At 43.4% G+C, this 23,248-nt stretch overlaps 1 protein-coding gene across 3 annotated transcripts in view; it reads right to left on the minus strand.

Annotated features, from left to right (window-relative positions):
- The window catches only part of SPTLC3 (serine palmitoyltransferase long chain base subunit 3), a 156,746-nt gene that overhangs the window by 48,082 nt on the left and 85,416 nt on the right, over positions 1-23,248 (minus strand). For all 3 annotated transcript variants that reach the window (XM_086335035.1, XM_086335036.1, XM_086335037.1), the window contains exons 6-7: positions 21,325-21,418; positions 4,870-4,975 (exon numbers count right to left, since the gene is read on the minus strand). In XM_086335035.1, the coding sequence (XP_086191161.1) occupies positions 4,870-4,975; positions 21,325-21,418 (200 nt within the window). The remainder of the gene's footprint in view (positions 1-4,869; positions 4,976-21,324; positions 21,419-23,248) is intronic.

Genomic DNA, 23,248 nt, shown 5'->3' on the forward strand with positions numbered 1-23,248 from the left:
TTCTCTGATGGCATACGATGTGAAGCATCCTTTCCCGTGCTTATTTTTATCTGCACAGCTTCTTTGGTAAGGTGTATGTTAAGGTCTTCGGCCCATTTTTTAAATTCAGTTGTTTGTTTTCTTATTGTTGAGTTCTAAGCATTCTCCTCCTTGCATCTTTTAGATAGCAGTGCTTTATCAGATCTTTTGCAAGTATTTCCCCCAGTCTGTGACTTGCCTTCTAACACTCTAGATATTCTCTTGCAGAGCTGAAGTTCTTAATTTTAATGAAGTCCATCTTATTTGTGCTTTTCACAAGGTCATTCTGAATGGATGCTTTCAGATTTTAACAACACGAAGATCATAGAGTCATCTTCTCTTACTTAAGTTTGCAAGTTAATTCCAGTATTTTCTTAGAGTAATTGCTTGTTAAAGTTATTGCCATTGATGGTGAGTCCAGCCCTCTGACCCCATAAGCTGAGGTGGTAGTCACATCATTTACTAATTCAGGACTTGGGCAACTTAGTTGCTGCTCTCTGCCTCAGTTTCCTTGGGTGTAAAATTAACACAATGATAGCACACTGCTCACAAAGCCTCAATGTGAATTACTAGAAATAGTACTTGTAAAGTGTCTGACACATAGTGGGCACCCATTGGGTTGCTCTTGTCCTCAGGAGGAGCTTAGGAGGAAATGGTAGCACTGGGGCCTCATTTGAGAAATTGGGAGCCCTCTGTGTTGACTCAGGAAGGAGGCATATGGGTGTCATACCCAGTACATGGATGGATGCCCTCAAAATTCTAGAACCTTCTTCTTACCTTTTAAAATGTTGTAAGTTGGTAACACAAACACACTAAAAACCTGACATGTCACAAATAGCCATTTTTTGTTCTGGAACTGAGTTTGGCAGGATCCAGAGTTCACACTGAACACTTTGCAGACACTCTAGGCAGCTAATTAGTCATCTTTGCTGGTGCTGGTCTAGCTGATGTTAGGAGTCTGTCTACCTGGTTTATATTTCTTCCTCAAAGATTAATGACTCAGCAATACTGCTGATTCCAGGAGTTAATGCAGGGCACACAAGAGTTCTAGAGAAAACTCAGTTTTTATAAAGAGTGATATTCATCCACAATAAGTTTTCATTTTCTCAATGTGACAAAATTTGAATTGAATCTTTCCCCATAGTGGTATATTGAGTTTGGTTTGTACTTGAAAAGGCTATCTATGTTATTAAAATTGCTGTCAAAGAATACTGTGCCAAAAATGATGAAAAACAAACAAACAAACCTAAGAACAGTATTTTCTTCTTGAGTGGAAGGTCATATTTTCTTTTGGTTTCAATAGAGGGGAAAAACAAAACAAAACAAAACTAAAATACAACCGTAGGTAAAAATAATTTCACTTGTTAATTGAAATCTCTCTGCAGGGATTTGGATTATTCTTAAACCAGTAAGCCAATGAATAATCTCTTTATATCTTTTCTGTTACATAATGTATTAGCTAAGTGACAAGACTCCTTTTTTAAATCTCCCTCTCACCACCTTCTCCTCTGTGTTTAAACCATATTACCCACTGGCATGACTGGGAATTAAGCCACTGGTTTGCCAACTTACAACAAAAATCTCCTTGGAAAAATCTCCTTGGTGGGCCCAGAGTATAATCCAAGAGAAGAAAGGTGGAAAGAGAGGAGAAAAAAAAAAAGGAGCTGAAATTAATTAAAAATCAAGTAACTACTGTTTTCTTTTCCTTTGTCTTTATTCATTTATACCATAGGGATAGAGGTTAGACTTTACTACTGAAGTTCTCAGTTCTTAAACTTACATTATTTGGGTCAAGAGAATGGCTTATATTCTTAGAGACAATGGCATGCTGAGATTCCAACATTTGTTTATATATGTAGCTTTGGATATGACTAGATAGTATTTCTTGATTAATTTTATTTAGAAAATTTAGGCTCCAGCTATACTGGTTTATATCCAAGGTTATTTTGGACCCATCTCCCATTTCTAATGTTTCCTTGGTGGCTCAGGCAGTAAAGAAACTGCCCACAGTGTAGGAGACACAGATGAGATCCCTGGGTCAGAAGACCCCCTGGAGAAGGGAATGGATATCCACTCCAGTATTCTTGCCTGGAGAATTCCAGGGACAGACGAGCCTGGCAGGCTACAGTCCATGGTGTTGCAAAGAGTTGGACATGACTGAGAGACTAACACTTTTCACTTTCCCTGACTGTAGTGTATATTTGAATGATTTTAAAACTTCTCGACCACCATGAATGGACTACTGGGCTTCCCAGAAACACAAAACTAGAAGAGAACGACTTTAAAAATAAGGAAAATGCAGATGAGAACATCAAAACAATACTATTGTACTTCTGAACCCCAGATCATGGAACTCTAGACTTCGATCTCGCTATTTTACAGATAAAGAAACTAAGCCCTAAATGGGTTGATGAGGAAGGTCAAATGGATGCCTCTGCATTTTCCACGTTCACTTCATCGGATGCGGGCACATGGGCAGACTCTTTGGTTATTGGGTCTCTATCCCTGCAGAGCCACCTGGTTTGAATCCCAGTTCTGCTTTATCTCAGTTACCTTCCCTGGGGCAAGTTATCTAGATCTTGGAACCTGAGTGCCTCCATCCTCACAATACCCTCAAGAGTACTGGTGGTGCCCCCCACATGAAATGTTTAATGCGTCAATGCGTAGGCACTTGATAAATGCATACTTTGTCCTCTGACACCCATTCTCCAGGTGTCAGATAGCTTCACCATGCAGATGGCTTACTGTTTTCTGAACTGTGTCTTCCTCAACTGAAAATAAATTTAATGATGAGGACTGCTATCCTTGATTGTGGGTTTACTCTGGGCTGGGCTTCTGCCAAGCACTGGCATGTATGATCTCATTTAATTTTTACAAAGGAATTCTATGAAGGACACATAGCTATAGGCAGCAACACAGGATCTGTGCCCACATCCAGGCCTCCCTCCAAATCCTGACTCCCCTGTCTTCTCTATATACATATTAATACTTTCATGATCTATGGATGGTGGTAGTATCATTGCTATTACTACTATTATTATACCTGCTGTTGTGGAGTTTATTGACTTCTAGGATTTGGTATCTAGACTTTTCTACCTTGATAACTACCTTGAGACTGATTTGGCTAACTACTCTTTTGGGGAGTTTTGAAAAAATTGATTTATGTGAGCTGTCTGTGGTAGGGGGACTTTGCCCATGGGGCAAACCACAGACAGAAATTAAAAGGATCTGAGAGTGAAAATTCTAAGGAAGATTCACGTGGATGTTAACAAGGTATACACCCATAATACATCTCTGGGAAGTAGCGGTGCATTTGTTGATTGCTGATTTTGCTGATATCAGGTAGGACCCAGCCCCAGCACAGCCATTACCAAGGGGTTTCTTTCTGTAACTGATGGGACTATTTGACAGTGAAATGCCGGTGGTCCGCTTAATTCAGCCATAATCAAAGTACTCAGAACACACAACTTCCTTTTAGTGGAGCTGAGTTCTGTTTGTTTGCAATTGGGTTCTGTTATTCTGCTTCAGGGAGATGCCCATCTCTGGCTCAGCTGATCCACCCTCCCACCAGTCCAGGCCTGACTGACAGGTGTTTAGATAAGGGCTCTCCTCCCAGGCTGGCATCTGGCACAGATCTCACAGGGAGAAAGACCCAAGTTGGAGGTCGTGACAGCCTGAGAGTCAAATCGAGATTATTTCCTAAAAGTCGCAAGTTCCGGGCCTGTGGTTGGTTACATGAGTCTACAGCAGGGCTTCTCACCCTTGTTACCGTTGGCATGTTGAGCATATTGCAGGGCCCACCCCGTGTGCTGTAAGGGGGTTGGCATCATCCCTGGCCTCTGCCCACCTGGGGCCAGCAGTGCTCTGTTGTGGCTGTGACAACTGACAATTGACAGGTATGCTCGGGTGGTGCCCTTGGGAACGGGAAGAAATGCTGCTCCTGATGGCAGACTTCCTTCGCAACCACATTCCCTCTTGTTGGGAATTTAAGCCCTCACTCCCTTCCTTGAAATATTGTTTATCTTTCCATAATTATATCATTGGAAGTATCACCCTTGATTCTTCTGACTTTAGGACTGAGCATTGATTTAGGAATGAGCAACTTCGTTGACTCATGGATTAGGGCATCCGACAGAAGCCGGGTTTGGGGCAATTTCGACTTTAGTAACAATCATCAATTTGGAGAATGAAGCAAATTCAATTGCAACCCTCAGTATGAAAGTGCAGTTCTGACCGGCTTAGAGGATGTTGTGTCTGCTCAGCCCACAAGCTGAGAGAAGACTGAACATGTCTTCAGATGCAAAAACCATCTCCTCTTCCCAGCTCTGAATCAAGAATTGCGCTCCGGGTTAGCCTTACCTTGAGGAAAATGTGCAGGCCTTTTGTGTTCTGATGCCAACTATTGGCCAAGTTCAAGGAGCAACTAGACTTTGGGTGCACTGTTGAATTAGGGGCAGCTGAGCTCCCATCAGCGGTACCTACTTTCTTGCCTTTGTCGTAAAGGCAAAGAGTGTTCTGAAGTTGAGTAACCCAGCCCCAGAGGTCTTTGAAACTGTGGGGCAGCCTAGGGTAGTGGGAGGAATCAATGCAAGCTAGCACCATTAGTCAGGACATTTCTGAAGACACTTTCTCCAGTACACCAGCCTCTGAGGTGCTGCACCATATGTATGGTCATGGACAGGTCAGGTGAGCCAACCCCTGACAGCTCACATTGGTGGCTTTGGCTCAGGTCCCTTCCTCTCCCCTTTATCTCATTCGTTTGTCTCTTTCACTAGGAGAGGTCAGCCTTGCCCCACTTGTCAGCTTGCTGTGCGCCTCAGTGTGTGAACAGGTCTCTGGTTGTTCACCTACCTGTAGATGCCCTCCACTAGGATGAGAATCTTTCTCCAAGCTCTGCGGGTTCGAGGCTGGCCGTAGATGACTGCATCTCTCAGGAGCTTCTCTAGGCTCTGCACGTCTTTAAATAATACAAAAAATTTGGAGTCATGAAAGGGTTTTTCTTTTCTTCCTTCTTTTTTTTTTTAATTATGGAGTAGGAGTCAGATATTTTACACTCAGGCTTGGGCCTGAATTTTCAGAGAGCAAAGCTGGAATCAGAGAACAACTGGAGGGGAGAGAGCAGTCTATTTCTTAGTAAAATTTAACTCTGACAAGATGAGAAGTTGGGTTTCCAAGCAGGGAGAATAAGCCTCTAGTGGAGGTATTGATACATGGTTTCACAAGCTCTTCCATGGCGCCTTTTAGAGATTGAAAAAATGCACGAAATGCATTTCTTAGGCTGAAGATTTGTTGCCAGGTTAAAGCTAGCCTGGAGAGATGTCATCATCTAACACTCACCAGTCGATCCTTTATGCACCATCTTGGAAGAGTTTAGCTGGGTTTGCTGGAGTGGCAGCGTGTTTGGCCGGCAGGGATCTCACTGCCTAGGCTTTGGGGGGTGGGTGAATGGATGCGGCGTGGAGGCCACACTCTGGAGTAAAGCGGTCCCAGGTTTGCTTCAAAACTTTAAGGCAGTGTCATTTTCATGTCACTTATCTACCAGGGGGGCTCAGACTTCAGACAATATGAAGCATCGTCTGGGGACCTGGTTAACGTGCACACCCCCAGTCTCAGCCCTAGAGGTTCTGGACTAGTTGCCATGGGAGGGGGTCCACAAGTCTGGTGCATGGGGTCTTGAGACTCCTGGATCCATCACCCAAAGCCAATCCTTTTTTTTTTTTTTTTCAATGAAAATTCTCTACTTTGATTTTAACATTTTTAAATTAACTTTTTAACTGAAGTATAGCTGATTTACAATGCTGTGTTAGTTTCTGCTGTATAGCAAAATGAATCAAGCATACTTATACACGTATCCACTGTTATCTAGACTCCATTCCTATACAGAAGATCTGTATTTTGAGCTACATTTTCCAACCACAGTTTAGAAAAATGCATAATGACCTCAAACCCAGCATTTCCAAGGTAGAACTTGCGGCAGGTGCTATTATTGGCCCTAATTCCTACCCTCCGCACATTCGAGTCCTTTGACATGTAAGCTCACAGCCCTCCCACTAAAGAGGTGGAGGATGTTTTCCTGCTTCTGACTTGGGTTCAGCCAATGACTTGGTTTGGCTAATAGGATCCAGGGAAGAGACAGCAGGCGAGTTCTGAGTATGGCCTGAAGAGACCTTCTGTGTTTCTGCTTTTCCTCTTGTGCTTCTGCCAGTAACAGGAAAAGAACACTCCCAGGGCTAGCCCAGCTGGTCCCAGGAGGGGCCCAAGTAGGACAGTTAGCCCAGCCCATCTTCAGTCACGTGTGAAAAATCAGGGGATATTTACTGGGTGCTACTGAGGGTTCGAGGCTGTTTGTTGCAGGAACAGCAAATGAACGCAGCCTCCCAAAGGCCCTTCCTAACCTAGCTCCTGGCTATCTTCCTGATATTATTTCTCAATATTCTTCAACACACAGCCTCTCATCTGTCTTACACACTTTCCCTCTCTTGTCTGTTTGGAGAACATCCACCCATCACGCAAGACTCCACTAGAGCTCTTTTGGCCAATACAGCAGGCTTTCTTTCTTCCTTGTGTCCTTAATGATTTATATATATAAATTGCCTTCTCCAGTTATACATATATGCATTCCTTTTTATAATCTTTTCCATTATGGTCTATCAGGCTGTTGAACATAGTCTCCTGTGCGCTACAGTGGGACTTTGTTGTTTAAGATGATGTGGTAAACATACACAATGGAATACTACTCAGCTGTAATAATGCCATTTGCAGCAACATGGATGGATGTAGAGATTAGCATATTAAGTGAAGTAAGTCAGACAAAGACAAATGCCATATGACATCACTTATGTGTGGAATCTAAAAAGCAACAGAAATGAACTTATCCAGAAAACAGATACAGTCTCGTCTATTCTATTTTTAAGCACTCATCACATTGCTCATTATTTGAGTTCACGTCTATCCTCCAGGGAAGGCAGGGACCTTATCTTATTCATCCTTTTAGCCTAGTCCTAATGCTCAGTGTTCAACTTCACTTTCACTTCACTTTCATGCATTGGAGAAGGAAATGGCAACCCACTCCAGTGTTCTTTCCTGGAGAATCCCAGGGACGGGGGAGCCTGGTGGGCTTCCGTCTATGGGGTCGCACAGAGTCGGACACGACTGAAGTGACTTAGCAGCAGCAGCAGCAGTAGCAGCAATGCTGTGTTAGAGCTAATTTGCTATGTAATAGTTGAATCCTTTATCTTTTCACAGAAAGGATTGTAGACCAGGAAACAGGAAAGGGAATGACACTTTGGGATATAAATATGAATTATCAGTAAGGACAGTTTCCTCATGCTTGCAGTAGTATTTCTTTAAGTAACTGTCTTTTTAGCTTTTGTTTTTTTTTTTCTAATTTTATTTTATTTTCAAACTTTACATAATTGTATTAGTTTTGCCAAATATCAAAATGAATCCGCCACAGGTATATATGTGTTCCCCATCCTGAACCCTCCTCCCTCCTCCCTCCCCATACCATCCCTCTGGGTCGTCCCAGTGCACTAGCCCCAAGCATCCAGTATCGTGCATCGAACCTGGACTGGCAACTCGTTTCTTACATGATATTTTACATGTTTCAATGCCATTCTCCCAAATCTTCCCACCCTCTCCCTCTCCCACAGAGTCCATAAGACTGTTTTATACATCAGTGTCTCTTTTGCTGTCTCGTACACCGGGTTATTGTTACCATCTTTCTAAATTCCATATATATGCGTTAGTATACTGTATTTATGTTTTTCCTTCTGGCTTACTTCACTCTGTATAAAGACAGGCAGATACATCTGAGTCATGACCTAAGATGCAGTATGTTTCTGCATCATTGATCACTAGAGGGCAGCCAAGGAAACAAAAAGCAGCTTTCTTTGAGAATTTCAGGGATAACAGCCCTTCACTTTTATTGACTTTTTGCTTTCAGCTGGGCTCCTAAAGTGTTGAAGGAACCCTTGTGCTTGGAGAAACCAGCTCCCTTTCCTGTAAGCCGCTGAAGGCCAGTTAGTCTTGGAAGAGAATAAAGAGATGATGATTCAGAGAATAAAGAGATGATGAGTCTAAGCAGAACTGTTTAAAGGGCTTTTCCTCCTGGGACTTGGAATTTACAAGTCTTTATACAGAAATAATACATGATGAATGTGATTCCAGTAATAAAAGAAAACCCAAGTGAACTAAATTATAAGTCATTTAAAAATCAATATTCTCCCAGTAGTTAGTTGCCTAGGGAAGAGATGGGAGATTGCAAAGAGGCAAACTTCTGGAGAAGAATAGAATGATGACTGCTGTCTTAGTGGGGATATCACCACTGTAGATGAACATCAAAGTTTATCACACTCTATATTTGTAATGGAAAAAAATCGATATTCTAAGCTTTTGAAAAACCTGCACATGCCTAGATTATCATACTCTTCATGGAGAAGGAAATGGCAACCCACTCCAGTATTCTTGCCTGGAGAATCCCAGGGACGGAGGAGCCTAGTGGGCTGCCGTCTATGGGGTCGCACAGAGTCGGACACGACTGAAGCAACTTAGCAGCAGCAGCAGCAGCAGCAGCATGCAGTCAAAAAGGTCACATACATCTTAGAGGCTGAGTTTGGGAGTTTAAGTCAACACCGCTAAGGAAAAGAAACGTTTCCATCCATTCTTCTAATATCAGACAGCCTGCAAATGCCATCGATGTGTTTGCCACATTTTGCAGACAGCAGGGAACTCATCGTGTTTGTCATGAATGGACAGCTCTTTGGGGAGAAGTTTTTAGCAGAACTTGAGAAGACCCCTGGTGTCCACCCACCATCCTCGCGCAAAGGGAGAATCAGTCAGTCATGTTTCCCCCTTGGGGGATAAACTAGCTAACCTCTTTACAGAATCACTGAGGCTAGACACAGAGAGGTATGACCTCACTCACTGTAGGATTCTGGACCCATGGTAACATCTGGTAACATGGTAACATTCTGATTCTCAGGTTCTTACTGTATAATTCTACAGTGTGGGTTACAGACCTGTAGGATTCAGGGGATTATGGCTTATGTTCTGCAGGCGTTACGAGAGTCTACTGTTTCAGCAAATCATGTGCTAACATCTGCAAGGGATTTTTGAATAATAATACTTATTAAAGTACTTATACTCACATTATGTTAATCCCTATGACACCTCTGAGAAGTAGGCAAGAACAATTAGGTTTTGGCTGTTTTCAGATAAGCAAACTAAAGTCAGAAGTTTGTCAAACCAATAAAACCCAAAACAAAGCCAAAAAAAAAGATTCAGACTAAACAAATCAGTTTCTGGTCAGAGTATAAAAAAAAACTTGAGTTAGGGAAATTAAAAGAGTACATTTGACGCTGTCCAGGTGCACCCACAGGGTGCTATCGTACTGTGTTGTTACAAAGTCATAATGACACACTGTGGACTTGCAATCATCACAACGTTGAGTAACAACAATGCCTGAGATGTTATTCACCACCACACCTGGCTCATCAAGGTGGGTTCCTTTGGTTTGTGACAGGATGAGAGAAGGGAGCTGGCATGGTGGGTGATGAGATGTAGCCTGGGGGCTACATTCTGGCTCGAAGCTGCCCTAGTTTGTCACCAGTTAAGGAATTAGTAAATCCCAGGAAGAGCCCATCTTTGTGCCCAAAGCGCCAACCAGCTTTAGGTGGCAATGACTGTCTGTGTCAGCTCCTGCACCTGTTTTTGAATTCAAAGTCCTGATAATATCAGCAAGCTTCTGGGATCTACACAGACACTGAGAAGAGAGCCCAAGTCAAAGACGATTGCAAAGAAGCCGTAATCATCTCAGAAGGCAGGTTCGGTGTAATTCAAAGAGCCTCTTCCTAGAGATTAGAACTGGGTCCCTGGCCTCTTTTTAACTCCCTTGTACAGTGCCGACACGGTTTCTCCTGCCACAGCCGCCTCTTTCTTCATCTCTTGTGCAACTGAGCTTTTGTTGAGACAGGAGAACTTTGTCCCCAGCCATCCCTCACTGCCCCGCCCTGCTGGCTCATCCCGGGCCGCAGTGGGGGCCGCATGGAAGGCTGTGCTTCCCAGACGCTGCCCAGTGTGCTGGCAATTCACCTCCACCCCCCAGAGCTCCAGGAAACCTGCCTGCAGTGCATTTGGATACATCCTCTGGCTCCCTGCTCTGTGGGATGCTTGCCCAAATCTTTTCATGCCTACAGACAAAAGATACTCAGCAGCTCAATAACTGCTTCTTAAGTGAAAAGATGGTTGGATGATGAAGAAATGCTACTTGTTTCTCTTTCTAATTCTTCCGCCCACCCATCCCCTAACCCCCCGCCCCACGTCCTTGGGTTCCTGCAGAGACACTCAGTGGCTTCCTCCAATATTGAGCCCAAATGTGAACTATCAAGCAACAGATACTTAAAGCAACTGTGACTGATGATAAATTATTCTTTTAAAAGACTTTGTGTGTGTGTGTGTGGACGATTTTTAAAGTCTTTATTCAATCTGTTACAATATTGCTTCTGTTTTAAGTTCTGGTGAAGATCCACAGGGCATGTGGATCTTAACTCCCGGACCAGGTACGGAACCTGCACCACCTGCATTGGAAGGGGAAGTCTTAACCACTGAACCTCCAGGGAAGTTCCCTAGTCTTACTTATAAGACGGTTTGGGGGGGACTGCTCCCTTGTGTAGCCTTTGGGGGGAAACATGATCATAATGGCCACTTCTGGCAAGCAAAGCAAATGTTCTTCTCAAGTCACATTTATGGAGTCTCCTCCGCAAGATCGGTGAGGGCATTTCTGATGTCCTGGAGAAGTGATGCCTTTGCAAAGCAGTTTGGTTACATACTTTGGTTCAGGTCTTCTGGATGGATCTATAAATATGGGGCAGGTATCACGTGGCCTTTTGTAAGTCAAAGAAGCAAGGTGAGGTTCCTGGAAGAGGGCAAAGGGCAGCAGGGAGGAGAGGAGTTGGGTTGAGGTTTGAGGGTGTGCTGGTTGCTGGAGGCAGGGGAGAGGGTCATTGCAGAAATGTCTGGCCTTGGGGACATGAGATGAGCAGACAGAGTCTGCATAAAGGGACAGGGTGTCCCATGCACTCAGGTTCGGGGCCTGATACAGCAGGGAGGTCTTGGATCCTCAGGCAAGGGCCTGTGGGAATAGACTGAGTGGGATCCTTGGGTGAGTGGGATCAGGGCAGGAAGGTGAGCCTTGACTCGGGGAGCAATGTGGGAGCCTGAGTCAGCACCTAGATGCTATGTTTCAGGTCATGGGGCAGCCAAAGGTGCCCAGTGAGTGCTGCCTGCCTCCGCCTGACCCAGCTGCCCTGACCCGGGAGAGTTGCATAAGAGATGGAAGCCGCAGCCTATTGCGTACATCACCCTTCCATCGGGGGAGGCATGGAGTGGAAAGGAGGTCTAAGTTCATTGTGTTTCAAAGGGGAACTCTGAACTCAGACCCCTCCTTGATTTACATCTCATCTCTGCCTCTTTCCAGCTCTGTCTCTGAACAAGTCACCTCACCACCACGTGCCTTTTTGCTTCATCTGGAGCAAGGGGCAATTGGTAGGTGTCTTGTTATGTAGCTGAGGTTGAAATGAGTGCGTGCATGTGAAAGTTTCATTCCAGCAAGGGTTCAATACTCTTACTGTTAAAAGGTATAGAGGCAATTGCTTTATTTATTAAAGTGAAAATCTAGTTCAAGAGCCTGGAGATCTAAAAGGCTGTGGCTTGTAAAGTAACCTAAGTGATGTTTATAGGTTTGACCTTCCACTCAAATGACACTCGTGAGCCCTCAGAAGAGGCAGGGCCCCGAGTGTTCCCACAGACACTGCATCCTTTGTTCCCCGTCCTCGTGGCCTGTGAATGCTTCTAGAAAGAATCCCGGGTCTTCCTCTCAACTTTTTTTTTCCCCAAACCACTCCAAATTCTTGGCCTGCCCATTCCTCTGACCTCACGCAACTCTCCTAGTTGAAAAGACTGCTTCTCCTCTTCAAGACCAGCTCCAGAAGCCCTTTGTGACTCGCTCGAGTATGGAGCTTACGCACACCTCTCTGCTCCAGGTGTGGCCTAGCGCCTGGAACAGCAGCATCACCTGGGAGCTTGTTGCAAAGGCAGATGCTCAGGCCCCTGCCCAGATCTGAGTCTGGACTCTGCATTTTAACAAGTCGCCACACAGTGCTTCCTTGTACATTAAAGTCTGCTGCTGCTGCTGCTAAGTCGCCTCAGCCGTGTCTGACTCTGTGCGACCCCCGTCGAGGGCAGAGGGCAGCCCACTAGGCTCCTCCATCCCTGGGATTCTCCAGGCGAGAACACTGGAGTGGGTTGCCATTTCCTTCTCCAATGCAAGAAAGTGAAAAGTGAAAGTAAAGTCGCTCAGTCATGCCCGACTCTTAGCGACCCCATGGACTGCAGCGTACCAGGCTCCTCCATCCATGGGATTTTCTAGGCAAGAGTACTGGAGTGGGGTGCCATTGCCTTCTCCGTCATTAAAGTCTAGGAAACATTATCCTAGAATCTACATCCTATGCATTTACCAGTAAAGTGAGCAGGTTCAGAAAAAGCAAAAACAAAACTCAGTTCTGATTGATTTCCACAGACCTCTGAAAGCAGAGGTTGACCTTTCCAGAAAGTTGAAATTCACCCAGGATTTGAGGTCCTGGAATTCTCAGGGTGATGATATACTCAGCCCAGAGGACGCATTCACTAAAGGCCTCCAGGTACCCCACGGTGCTTGGACCTATTTCCTCAACGCACCAGAATCATGAAGGAGACCAAGCCTGTGGGGCCCTGGTTGGAGCTGATGCGTTGGCCAGTGCTGTGAAATGGCTGGAGAGTCTGTTTTATGGCACTGATGAGTCACAAATACAAACTAAGTGTTGGCTGTTTCCCTGGAGCTACCCGCAGTAGACGGTGCAAGGAGATATTTTTAGCATGGTGCCAGAGGCCAGACTCCAGCTTCTGGGTTAACAGGCTGCTAACAGGATAAGACATCACACTAGACTGATTTTCACATGAGAATCCATGTCTCTCTCTGGGTCCTCCATGGGGTCTGGCAGTAGCTGGACTTAGCGAGAGTGGAAGAGTATCATCCAGAGATGTCCATGCACCTGGGTCTTCTCACTGCAAACACAGGCTATTCTTTGTCCAGGAGATTTCTTTCTGGCTGCAGGAGTGTACTCAGCCTGAGTCAGGACAGCCCTCAACCAACCAACAAGCGGGAACTGGTGGGTAAATCCTGCAGCTCCCACTCTTCAGGTGGGGTGACACTGAGGCAGCTCACTCTGGTGCCCAGAGCCTCCTGGTAGACTTGCTCCCCGGTTGTCTGTAGTGGTAGACAGCACACTCTTTCCTGGCTGCCTCCCTTCCCTGTCTTCATCCCCTGCTCATCTGCCTGCATCCTGGGATCACTTCCTCAAGAAAGGACCTGCCTTCACATCATGTCTCAGGTCTGGTCCTGGGGAAAATGAACCAAGACAGGAGCAACAGACTTGGGTTTGAATTTTGACTCTCATCGTATGTTGTGTGTGTCCTTGGTCAGGTCATTCAGTCACTTTGAGCCTAGTTCTCCCTTAATAAGTGAGAATAGTGAAGAGAAATATAATCTGGATTTTTGTTAAATTTAAATGGCTGATTATATAAAAGGCTTAATACAGTGCTTAGCAGCAGTGAATGTTGAATAAATGATCATTGGGATCTCAACATGGTTGTCCCTTGGTATCCACAAAGGACTGGTTCCAGGAACCTCTGTGGACTCACAAATCTACAGATGCTTAAGTCAGTTATATAAAATGGCATAGTGCTTGTATATAATCTATGTACATCCTCCCATATAATTGAAATCATCTCTGGATGACTTATAATACCTCAGTTCAGTTCAGTTCAGTTCAGTCACTCAGTCAGGTCCAACTCTTTGCAACCCCATGGACTACAGCATGCCAGACTTCCCTGTCCATCACCAACTCCCGGAGTTTACTCAGACTCATGTCCATTGAGATGGTGATGCCATCCCCCTTCTCCTCTTGCCCTCAATCTTTCCCAGCATCAGGGTCTTTTCAAATGAGTCAGCTCTTCGCGTCAGGTGGCCAAAGTATTGGAGTTTCAGCTTCAACATCAGTTCTTCCAATGAATATTCAGGACTGATCTCCTTTAGGATGGACTGATTGTACCTCCTTGCAGTCCAAGGGACTCTCAAGAGTCTTCTCCAACACCGCAGTTCAAAAGCATCAATTCTTTGGCGCTCAGCTTTCTTTATAATACCTAATACAATGTAAATCCTGTACAAATAGTTGCCAGCATGTGATAAAGTTTTGCTTTTTAAAAAATTTTGTTTGTTTACTTACTTATTTTTTAGCCTTGCCAGGCCTTCTTTGCTGTGCATGGACTTTCTCCAGTGGTGGCAAGCAGGAGCTACCCTCTAGTTGCTCCTCCGCATGTTGGATCTTCCAGGACCAGGGATTGAACCTGTGTCCCCTGCATTGGCAGGCGGATTTCTAATCACTAAACCCCCAGGGAGTCCAAGTTTTGCGTTTTTAACTTTCTGGAAAATGTTTTCCTGAATAATTTCAGTCTGTGGTTGGCTGAATCTGATGACTGTGGAGCAAGCAGAAGTGGAAGGCTGACAGTAACTGTCCACATCTGCTATCTGCTGCTGCTGCTAAGTCGCTTCAGTCGTGTCTGACTCTGTGCGAGGAAGAGCTAATCCTTGGTGATAGATTCTGCTAAAAATAGACTTAAGTGTTGTTTATTTTTCCTTAGAGAATATTGCCTTCCTTTCAGAACTTTCCTTCTTTTAGTCTTTTCAGTTCCTCATTCTAATTTGGGGGATTTGCCTGGAAAATCCCAAGGACGGAGGAGCCTGGTAGGCTGCAGTCCATGGGGTCGCTAGAGTCGGACACGACTGAGCGACTTCCCTTTCACTTTTCACTTTCATGCATTGGAGAAGGAAATGGCAACCCACTCCAGTGTTCTTGCCTGGAGAATCCCAGGGACGGGGAAGCCTGGTGGGCTGCCGTCTATGGGGTCGCACAGAGTCGGACAGGAACGACTGAAGCGACTTAGCAGCAGCAGCAGAGAAATGATGGGGGCTTCCCCGGCGGCGCTAGTAGTGAAACAACCCGCCTGCCGACGCAAGAGACAGGAAACGCGGGTTCAGTCCCTGGGTCAGGAAGATCCCTTGGAGGAGGGTGTGGCAACCCACTCCAGGATTCTTGCCTGGAGAATCCCGTGGACAGAGGAGCCTGGTGGGCTCCAGTCCACGGGGTCGCAAAGAGTTGGACTTCACCTGGAGGACTTAGCAGGCAGGCGGGGAAATGATGAATAGCTCAAAGTTACTGGTCAAACCCGGTCACATAGGATTCAACATTTTTATGACGGTCTGAATAGTCTTAACTATACTTCAGTTCAGTTCAGTTCAGTTCAGTCGCTCAGTCGTGTCCGACTCTTTGCGACCCTATGAATCGCAGCACACCAGGCCTCCCTGTCCATCACCAGCTCCCAGAGTTCACTCAGACTCACGTCCAGGTATATCTTTTTTCCCATACAGAATATAAAAATTCAAGGACCCAGAACTCTGATGAATTCATAGTTACTCTAATAACAAGCAAGTATTCTCTGGTATTAATCTACATAAAAATAGGACCTCTTCTCCCTCCAAGGTCAGGACAGTACCCTTAAATGTAAGCAGAGGACACAGGTGAAGGCAAGTCCAACAAAGTGGAACACACAGTTGTGTGATACCCCATAATCCTGATGTTCAAGAACGTTCCAGTTTAGGTGGCCATTCTTTTTTCCAATGAGTCAGACTTTATTCATTTGTTCACTTCTTTCCTCTTTCCAGTAAAGAATTGCACCAGTCAGTTTTTCTTGTTCAGCAATCATGTCACCCAGTTAACAAAAATACTTTTCCCCCACGCAAACCACTATCGAGTTCTTTCTCATACTGCAATAGACTCTTCAAGCCCAAATGTAGGATTTTACATTTGTCTCAGCTACATTTGATTTTATTTGTGTGACATTATTGATATTTTAAGAGTTTTTTTTTTTTCTTTGCTCGTGAAGTGCTACATTTTCCTCTTTTCTTGAAGCCACCTTCAGTTTTGATAAATAAGCCTTCCATTTCTTCCTCAAAGCCTTGGAACATGCCCATCAGACAGGGATCAGAGAGGAAGACTTTTTCTTTTCCTATTAAATAGTAGTTTTAGTGATATAGAATCCTATTATTTTCTGTTGACCAATCATGATACAGTGGTATTAAGTGAATAATAGTTATGAAATCACAACAGTAAAAGATGTTTATCAGTTTTCACAATCAGTAGCCAGACCAAAAAAAAAAGATAATTACAATTGCAAGCCATAATGGAAATATGATTAACCTAGCAGTATAAAATAATTACGCACAATTTGGGGGGTTAGGCGGAGTGATGTGGTAAGTGGGAGTGCACGCATGCACATGTTCTCCTCCACCCGGTCATTCTGTGTCTTTCGGTTGGTGCATTTAACCCATTTACAGTTAAGGTAATTATTGACATGTATGATCCCATTACCATTTTCTCAATTGCTTTGGGTTTATTTTGTGTAGGTCCTTTCCTTCTCTTATGTTTCCTGCCTAGAGAAGTTCCTTTAGCATTTGTTCTAAAGCTGGTTTGGTGGTGCTGAATTCTCTCAACTTTTGCTTGCCTGGAAAGCTTTTGTTTTATCCTCCAATCTGAATGAGATTGCTGTGTAGACTATTATTGTTTGTAGATTCTTCTCTTTCATCACTTTAAATACGTCATGAAGGTGGCCATTCTTAAACTCCATCTCACAAGTTATTAGCTCCTATCTGGCCTGGTTGCACACCTCTTATACACCCAGGGAGGCAACTTTATATCTTCAGCAGATTCTTTGAAAAATCTCTACTTTATTCCAGTCAGCACTTGTACCTATTAAGGATTAAAATATCATTGTTTACTGAGGTATTTAGGATTATTCCAGGATAAATTAAAGTTTTGCTTTTTGTAACTTTCTGGAAGTTTTTTTTTCTCAAATATTTCCAGTCTGTGGATAGTTGAATCCAGTGGATGTGGAACATGCAGAAATGGAGGGTGAACAGTAATTGCCCACATTTTGCTATCCAAGAACTCATCCAGCAATAAAGACAGCCAGCAGCTACTGATGCCTTACCTATTGTGAATTAATTAAATTATTTTTCCCTCCCTATACCATCTCATTTCTGGAACATCTCAAATGAGAAGTTGTTCCAAGGACACTGAAACTAGCCCTGCTCTCAAAGGTGGTTGTGTTCTGATGTAAATACAGCAGCAGGGAGAATTCTTTATGGGTAAAAGTTGGGTTGAGCACATTAGTGAGAGAGAACAAGTGATTTGTATATCTGAGACTGAAAGTCTATTAGTTTTCTACTGTAAGAGATTAGCACAAATCTATGGCTTTAAAATAGCACAAATTTGCTATCTTACAGTTCTGGAGGCTAAAGGCCTGAAATGGGTCTTGTTCAGTTTAGTTGCTCAGTCATGTCCATCTCTTTGTGAGCCCCACAGACTGGAGCATGTCAGGCCTCCCTGTCCATCACCAACTCCTGGAGTTTACTCAAACTCATGTCCATTGAGTCAGTGGTGGCATCCAACCATCTCATTCTCTGTTGTCCCCTTTTCCTCCTGCCTTCAATCTTTCCCAGCATCAGGGTCTTTTCAAATGAGCCAGTTCTTTGCATTAGGTGGTCAAAGTATTGGAGTTTCAGCTTCATCATCAGTCCTTCCAATAAATATTCAGGACTGATTTCCTTTAGGATGGACTGGTTGAATCTCCTTGCAGTCCAAGGGACTCTCAAGCGTCTTCTCCAACACCACAGTTCAAAAGCATCAATTCTATGGCGCTCAGCTTTCTTTATAGTCCAACTCTCACATCCATACATGACCACTGGAAAAACCATAGCTTTGACTAGATGGACCTTGGTTGGCAAAGTAATGTCTCTGCTTTTTAATATGCTGTCTAGATTGATCATAACTTTTCTTCAAGGAAAAATGTCTTTTAATTTCATGGGTGCAATTACCATCTGCAGTGATTTTGGAGCCCCCCAAAATAAAGTCTGTCACTGTTTCCATTGTTTCCCCATCTATTTGCCATGACGTAATGGGACTGGATACCATGATCTTAGTTTTCTGAATGTTGAATTTTAAGCCAACTTTTTCACTCTTCTCTTTCACTTTCATTAAAAGGCTCTTTAGTTCTTTGCTTTCTGCCATAAGGATGGTATCATCTGTGTGTCTGAGGTTATTGATATTTGTCCTGGCAATCTTATTCCAGCTTGTTCTTCAACCAGCCCAGCATTTCTCATGATGTACTCTGCAATATAACTTTGACATACTCCTTTCCTGATTTGGAACCAGTCTGCTGTTCCATGTCCAGTTCTAACTTGCTTCTTGATCTGCATACAGATTTCTCAGGAGGCAGGTCAGGTGGTCTGGTATTCCCATCTCTTTCAGAATTTTCCACAGTTTGTTGTGATCCACACAGTCAAAGGCTTTGGCATAGTCAATAAAGCAAAAGTAGATGTTTATCTGGAAATCTCTTGCTTTTTTGATGATCCAATGGATGTTGGCAATTTGGTCTCTGGTTCCTCTGCCTTTTCTAAATCCAGCTTGAACATCTGGAAGTTCACAGTTCACATACTGTTGAAGCCTGGCTTGGAGAATTTTGAGCATTACTTTGCTAGCGTGTGAGATGAGTGCAATTGTGTGGTAGTTTGAACATTCTTTGTCATTGCCTTTCTTTGGGATTGGAATGAAAACTGACCTTTTCCAGTCCTGTGGCCACTGCTGAGTTTTCCAAATTTGCTGGCATATTGAGAGCAGCACTGATCTTAGACAAGTATTAAGCAACCTGTTGTGGAGCCTGAATTTACTCATCTGTAAACTAGTACTGCCCTCATGGGGCTGTCCACAGGGTTAAATAAGTACGTAAGGAAAGATCATCAACTCAGCATCTGGTGCAGTGTAAATTCTCAGTAAATGCTAGTTGCTTATATAAAATAACCACAGTAAGCATTTATTAAAAGATATAAATGAGAACTGTTATCTATTTTCTTGGGCCCAAAGAGAGAGCATGAAGAATAAGTTACTGAACGTTTTAAGAGCTTTGTAAAATTGGAAGATAAATTGAAATTCTTCCATTGTAATTTTGGCAAAGGACTAAGAAATTACAATTTTGTTTGAAGATAATTTCAAACTTAGCAAAATATTTGCAAGAATAAGAATATTACAAAGAACATCCAAGTACCTTTTACTTAGATTCATCTAATAACACAGCAGGTACAAACAATTCAGTAGCTTCTATTACCAGGCATTTTATATTTCTTTTCCAACATACTGTGAATCAGGCATCATAATACAGATTAGTTCCATACCATGAATCAGGCATCATAATAGAGGTTATTTTTGGAATTAGTAAATAACAATCTAGGAAGGTTAAGTAATTTGCCTAGGACCACATTATAGTAGGCTATAAAACAAGAAGACAAATGTTTGGGTCAAAGCCTATACTTAGGAAAAAAAAAAAATCAGTGGTTGTAAATTTATGTATGCTATATACTGGGCTTTCCTGGTAGCTAGCTGGTAGAGAATCTGCCTGCAAGGCAGGAGACCCTGGTTTGATTACTTGGTCAGGAAGATCCCCTGGGAAAGGGATAGGCTACCCACTCCAGTATTCTTGGGCTTCCCTGGTGGCTCATATGGTAAAAAATCTGCCTGCAATGCTGGAGACCTGGGTTCAATCCCTGGGTTGAGAAGATCCCTGGAGGAGGGCATGGCAACCCACTCTAGTTTCTTGCCTGAGAATCCCATGGACAGAGGAGCCTGGCAGGCTACAGTTGATGGGGTTGCAGAGAGCTGGACACAGCAAGTAACTAAGCGCAGCGCAGCACGTGCCGTATAGCATACTTGTGGTTGCTATTAACACATCCCATCTGTTTTATCACCCTATCTACTCATCATCTTCATCTTTATGGACTGTCCAAGGAAGACTATTACATTTAGAATGGATAAACAACAAGATCCTACTGTATAGCACAAGGAACTATATTCAATATCCTGTGATAAACCATTGGAGAAGGCAATGGCACCCCACTCCAGTACTCTTGCCTGGAAAATCCCACGGACGGAGGAGCCTGGTGGGCTGCAGTCCATGGGGTCACTGAGGGTCAGACACGACTGAGTGACTTCACTTTCACTTTTCACTTTCATGCATTGGAGAAGGAAATAGCAACCCACTCCAGTGTTCTTGCCTGGAGAATCCCAGGGACGGGGGAGCCTGGTGGGCTGCCGTCTCTGGGGTCGCACAGAATCGGACACGACTGAAGTGACTTAGCAGGCAGTGATAAACCATAATGGAAAAGAATATTAAAAATGTATACCTGTGCATAACTGAGTCATGTTGCTGTATAGCAGATTGGCACAACATTGTGAATCGACAATACTCAGTAAAAATAAAGGAAAATATGACACAGATGAACCTGTCTATGAAACAGGGAGAGACTCACAGAGGGTGGATGGGGAGGGAGAGCTGGAACTTCAGTAGATGCAAACTGTTACACAGAGAATGGATAAATGGCAAGGTCCTACTGTGTAGGACTATACTCAGTACCCTGAGGTAAACCTTATGCAAGACTGCATGGATGCTCAGTCATGTGTGATTCTTTGCAACCCCAATGGACTGCAGCTCACCAGGCTCCTCTGTCCATGGGATTTTCCAAGCAGGACTACTGAAGTGGTTGCCAGTTCCTCCTCCAGGGGATCTTCCCAACCCAGGGATCGAACCCAAGTCTCCTGTGTCTCCTGCATTGGCAGGAGTATTCTTTACCACCGAGCCATTTCTGAGTTACTTTGCTGTACAGCAGAAATTAACAATAGAAATGATAAATTTATATAACATTATAAATCAGCTATACTTTAATAAAAAAACTAAACAAAAAAAAATAACAACTTAAGTCTCCAAACTTCCCCAAGGCAGTTCCAAAAAAGGAGGCAATTTTACACTTTTGATAATTGTACGCACTCTAAGAGCTCTGCCATAGCTTCGGCAGCCGCTTTGTAAGACCTATTAATGACAGTGACACGAATATGTTTGGATTACACTTAGCAATCTGGGTGCTTAATGCAGTTCAACCATTTGCTCCAGGTCACCGGAGGTTAACAAGCCAGTTGTGAATATAAACATAACCGTGTTTCATTAGCTAAGCTCCCAGTGTGAAGAGCAAGGACAAAGCTGCATCAATAATCTTTGCTTTTGTCTAGGAGCAAGTGGTACCTCTTGGATAAAATCACTGATACTTACTGTTGTGTTTGAAGATCCTTATGGTCGCGCCTGAGAGTCGGGCCCCCAGCACTAGGGATGCGTGGTTTAACTCGTCGCTTAAAATGAGGCATCCCTGTGTAGAAAACAAGCACACGGAACACAGGCCAATAAATAAAGTCAAGGGGAAGAGGCACGCGGGAATAGGAGCTCACTTCAAGACCTGTAACATGGATTCCCACAGCCCTCTTTAATTATAGAAGGCCGAGAGTTTAAACGGGTGTTTATGTGTTTGCATGGATAAGATCCTCAAGAGCAATTAGCTGATGGAGATGGGGATCCTCTTAAGGGAATAACATCTTTTTAAATTATTTTTATGCTACAGGATTGATGGTTGGCAGGAAAATGAATATACTTTTGGGTGGGGCATGGATTTTCTGGGATTTTCCAGTTCCTGCTGGATTATTTGAAACGGTTTTGAAGCACTGAGACTAGAAGGTAGGGTTGTTAGTTCATTTTTTTTTCCCCTGCAAGACATTTCAAGCTCTTCTTTTCTGATTCCCATTCCACAGTATAGTAACATCCATGTAGACAGAAGCACCACTGCTTTACAGTTAAAACTGCATCTGGAAAAGTATGGATGCAATTCAGTCTGAGGCAAGGAGAGAAGGTCACTCTAATTTACTGCTTATCAATTTATGTTTATAAACTATTTTTCTTTATTAATTTAAAGATTTCTAAATTATGAAATTGCCCAACCATATTTTAAATGCAGGGACATGCAAAAAAAAAAAAAAAGAAAGAAAGCACTTTTCCTTTGTGGCCAGCCAGAATCTTTGAGTTCTTCCTTATATTTTAGAAATTTCACACATGATACATTTTAAATTTTTGAGGCCAAAGGGAGCAAAATTCTCACATCTCCATACTCCAGACATTGTGTATTTATAATTTTTTGGTGAACATATGAGAGTTGTAAATCATCATATCTCACTCAAATTCTTTAGCATGTATCCACTAGGAAAAAGGACATTCTCCTACATGATCATGATGCAGTCATCATAATTAAACATTAATACAATGCTATCACTTAAAATGGGCTTCCCTGGTGGCTCAGATGGTAAAGAATCTGCCTGCAGTGCAGGAGATGGGGGTTGGATTACTGGGTTGGGAAGATCTCTTGGAGAAGGAAAGGCAAGTATTCTTGCCTGGAGAATTTCATGGACAGAGGATCCTATGGGCTACAGTCCATGGGGTCACAAGGAGTCATCACTTAATATATCAGACTTTGCCAACAGTCCTAAAAATGTCTTGATGTCTTTTGTAGAAGTTTCATTTCCTTCTTTTTTGTTTTTTCAGTGCAGAATCCAATCAAAGATTATATATTGCATTGTATTAGTTGCCATGAGTCAGATTTTTAAAAACAGAAATCTGATTACGGCACTTGCTTACTGAAAATGAGGCAACCAATTCTCCATTTTTCTCCAGAAGAATTTCCAAAACTCTACCACCATTTATGCTGCAAAGTTCTTTACAATTTGGTACCTGTCTTCATTCTGATTTCTTCTTCAACCATTCTCTTCTGTTCTAATTCTTTTAAACTTCAGTGCTTTATACATACTTCCATTTCCTTCTCTTAAGGACATTACTTACTTATCTAAACAGATAAGTACCAGATTCTGTTCTTATGTCACCTTCTTTGCATGGGCACCCCAGCCTTTCTTGAAAGAATTATTTTGTCCCTTCCCATTTATGGGCACACCTTTTCTGTAATATTCATTCTAAGGTGGTACTAGTAGTAAATAACCCACCTGCCAATGCAGGAGACTTAAGAGATGTGGGTTTGATCCCTGGAGTGGGAAGATCCCCTGGAGGAGGGCATGGCAACCCACTCCAGTATTCTTGCTTGGAGAATCCCATGGACAGAGGAGCATGGCAGGCTATGGTTCATACGATTGCATAGAGTTGG

The sequence above is a fragment of the Bos grunniens genome, chromosome 13 (genome assembly GCF_055505025.1).
Source record: "Bos grunniens cultivar Pamir isolate PY7600 chromosome 13, Bosgru_T2T1.0, whole genome shotgun sequence".
Lineage (NCBI taxonomy): Eukaryota > Metazoa > Chordata > Mammalia > Artiodactyla > Bovidae > Bos > Bos grunniens.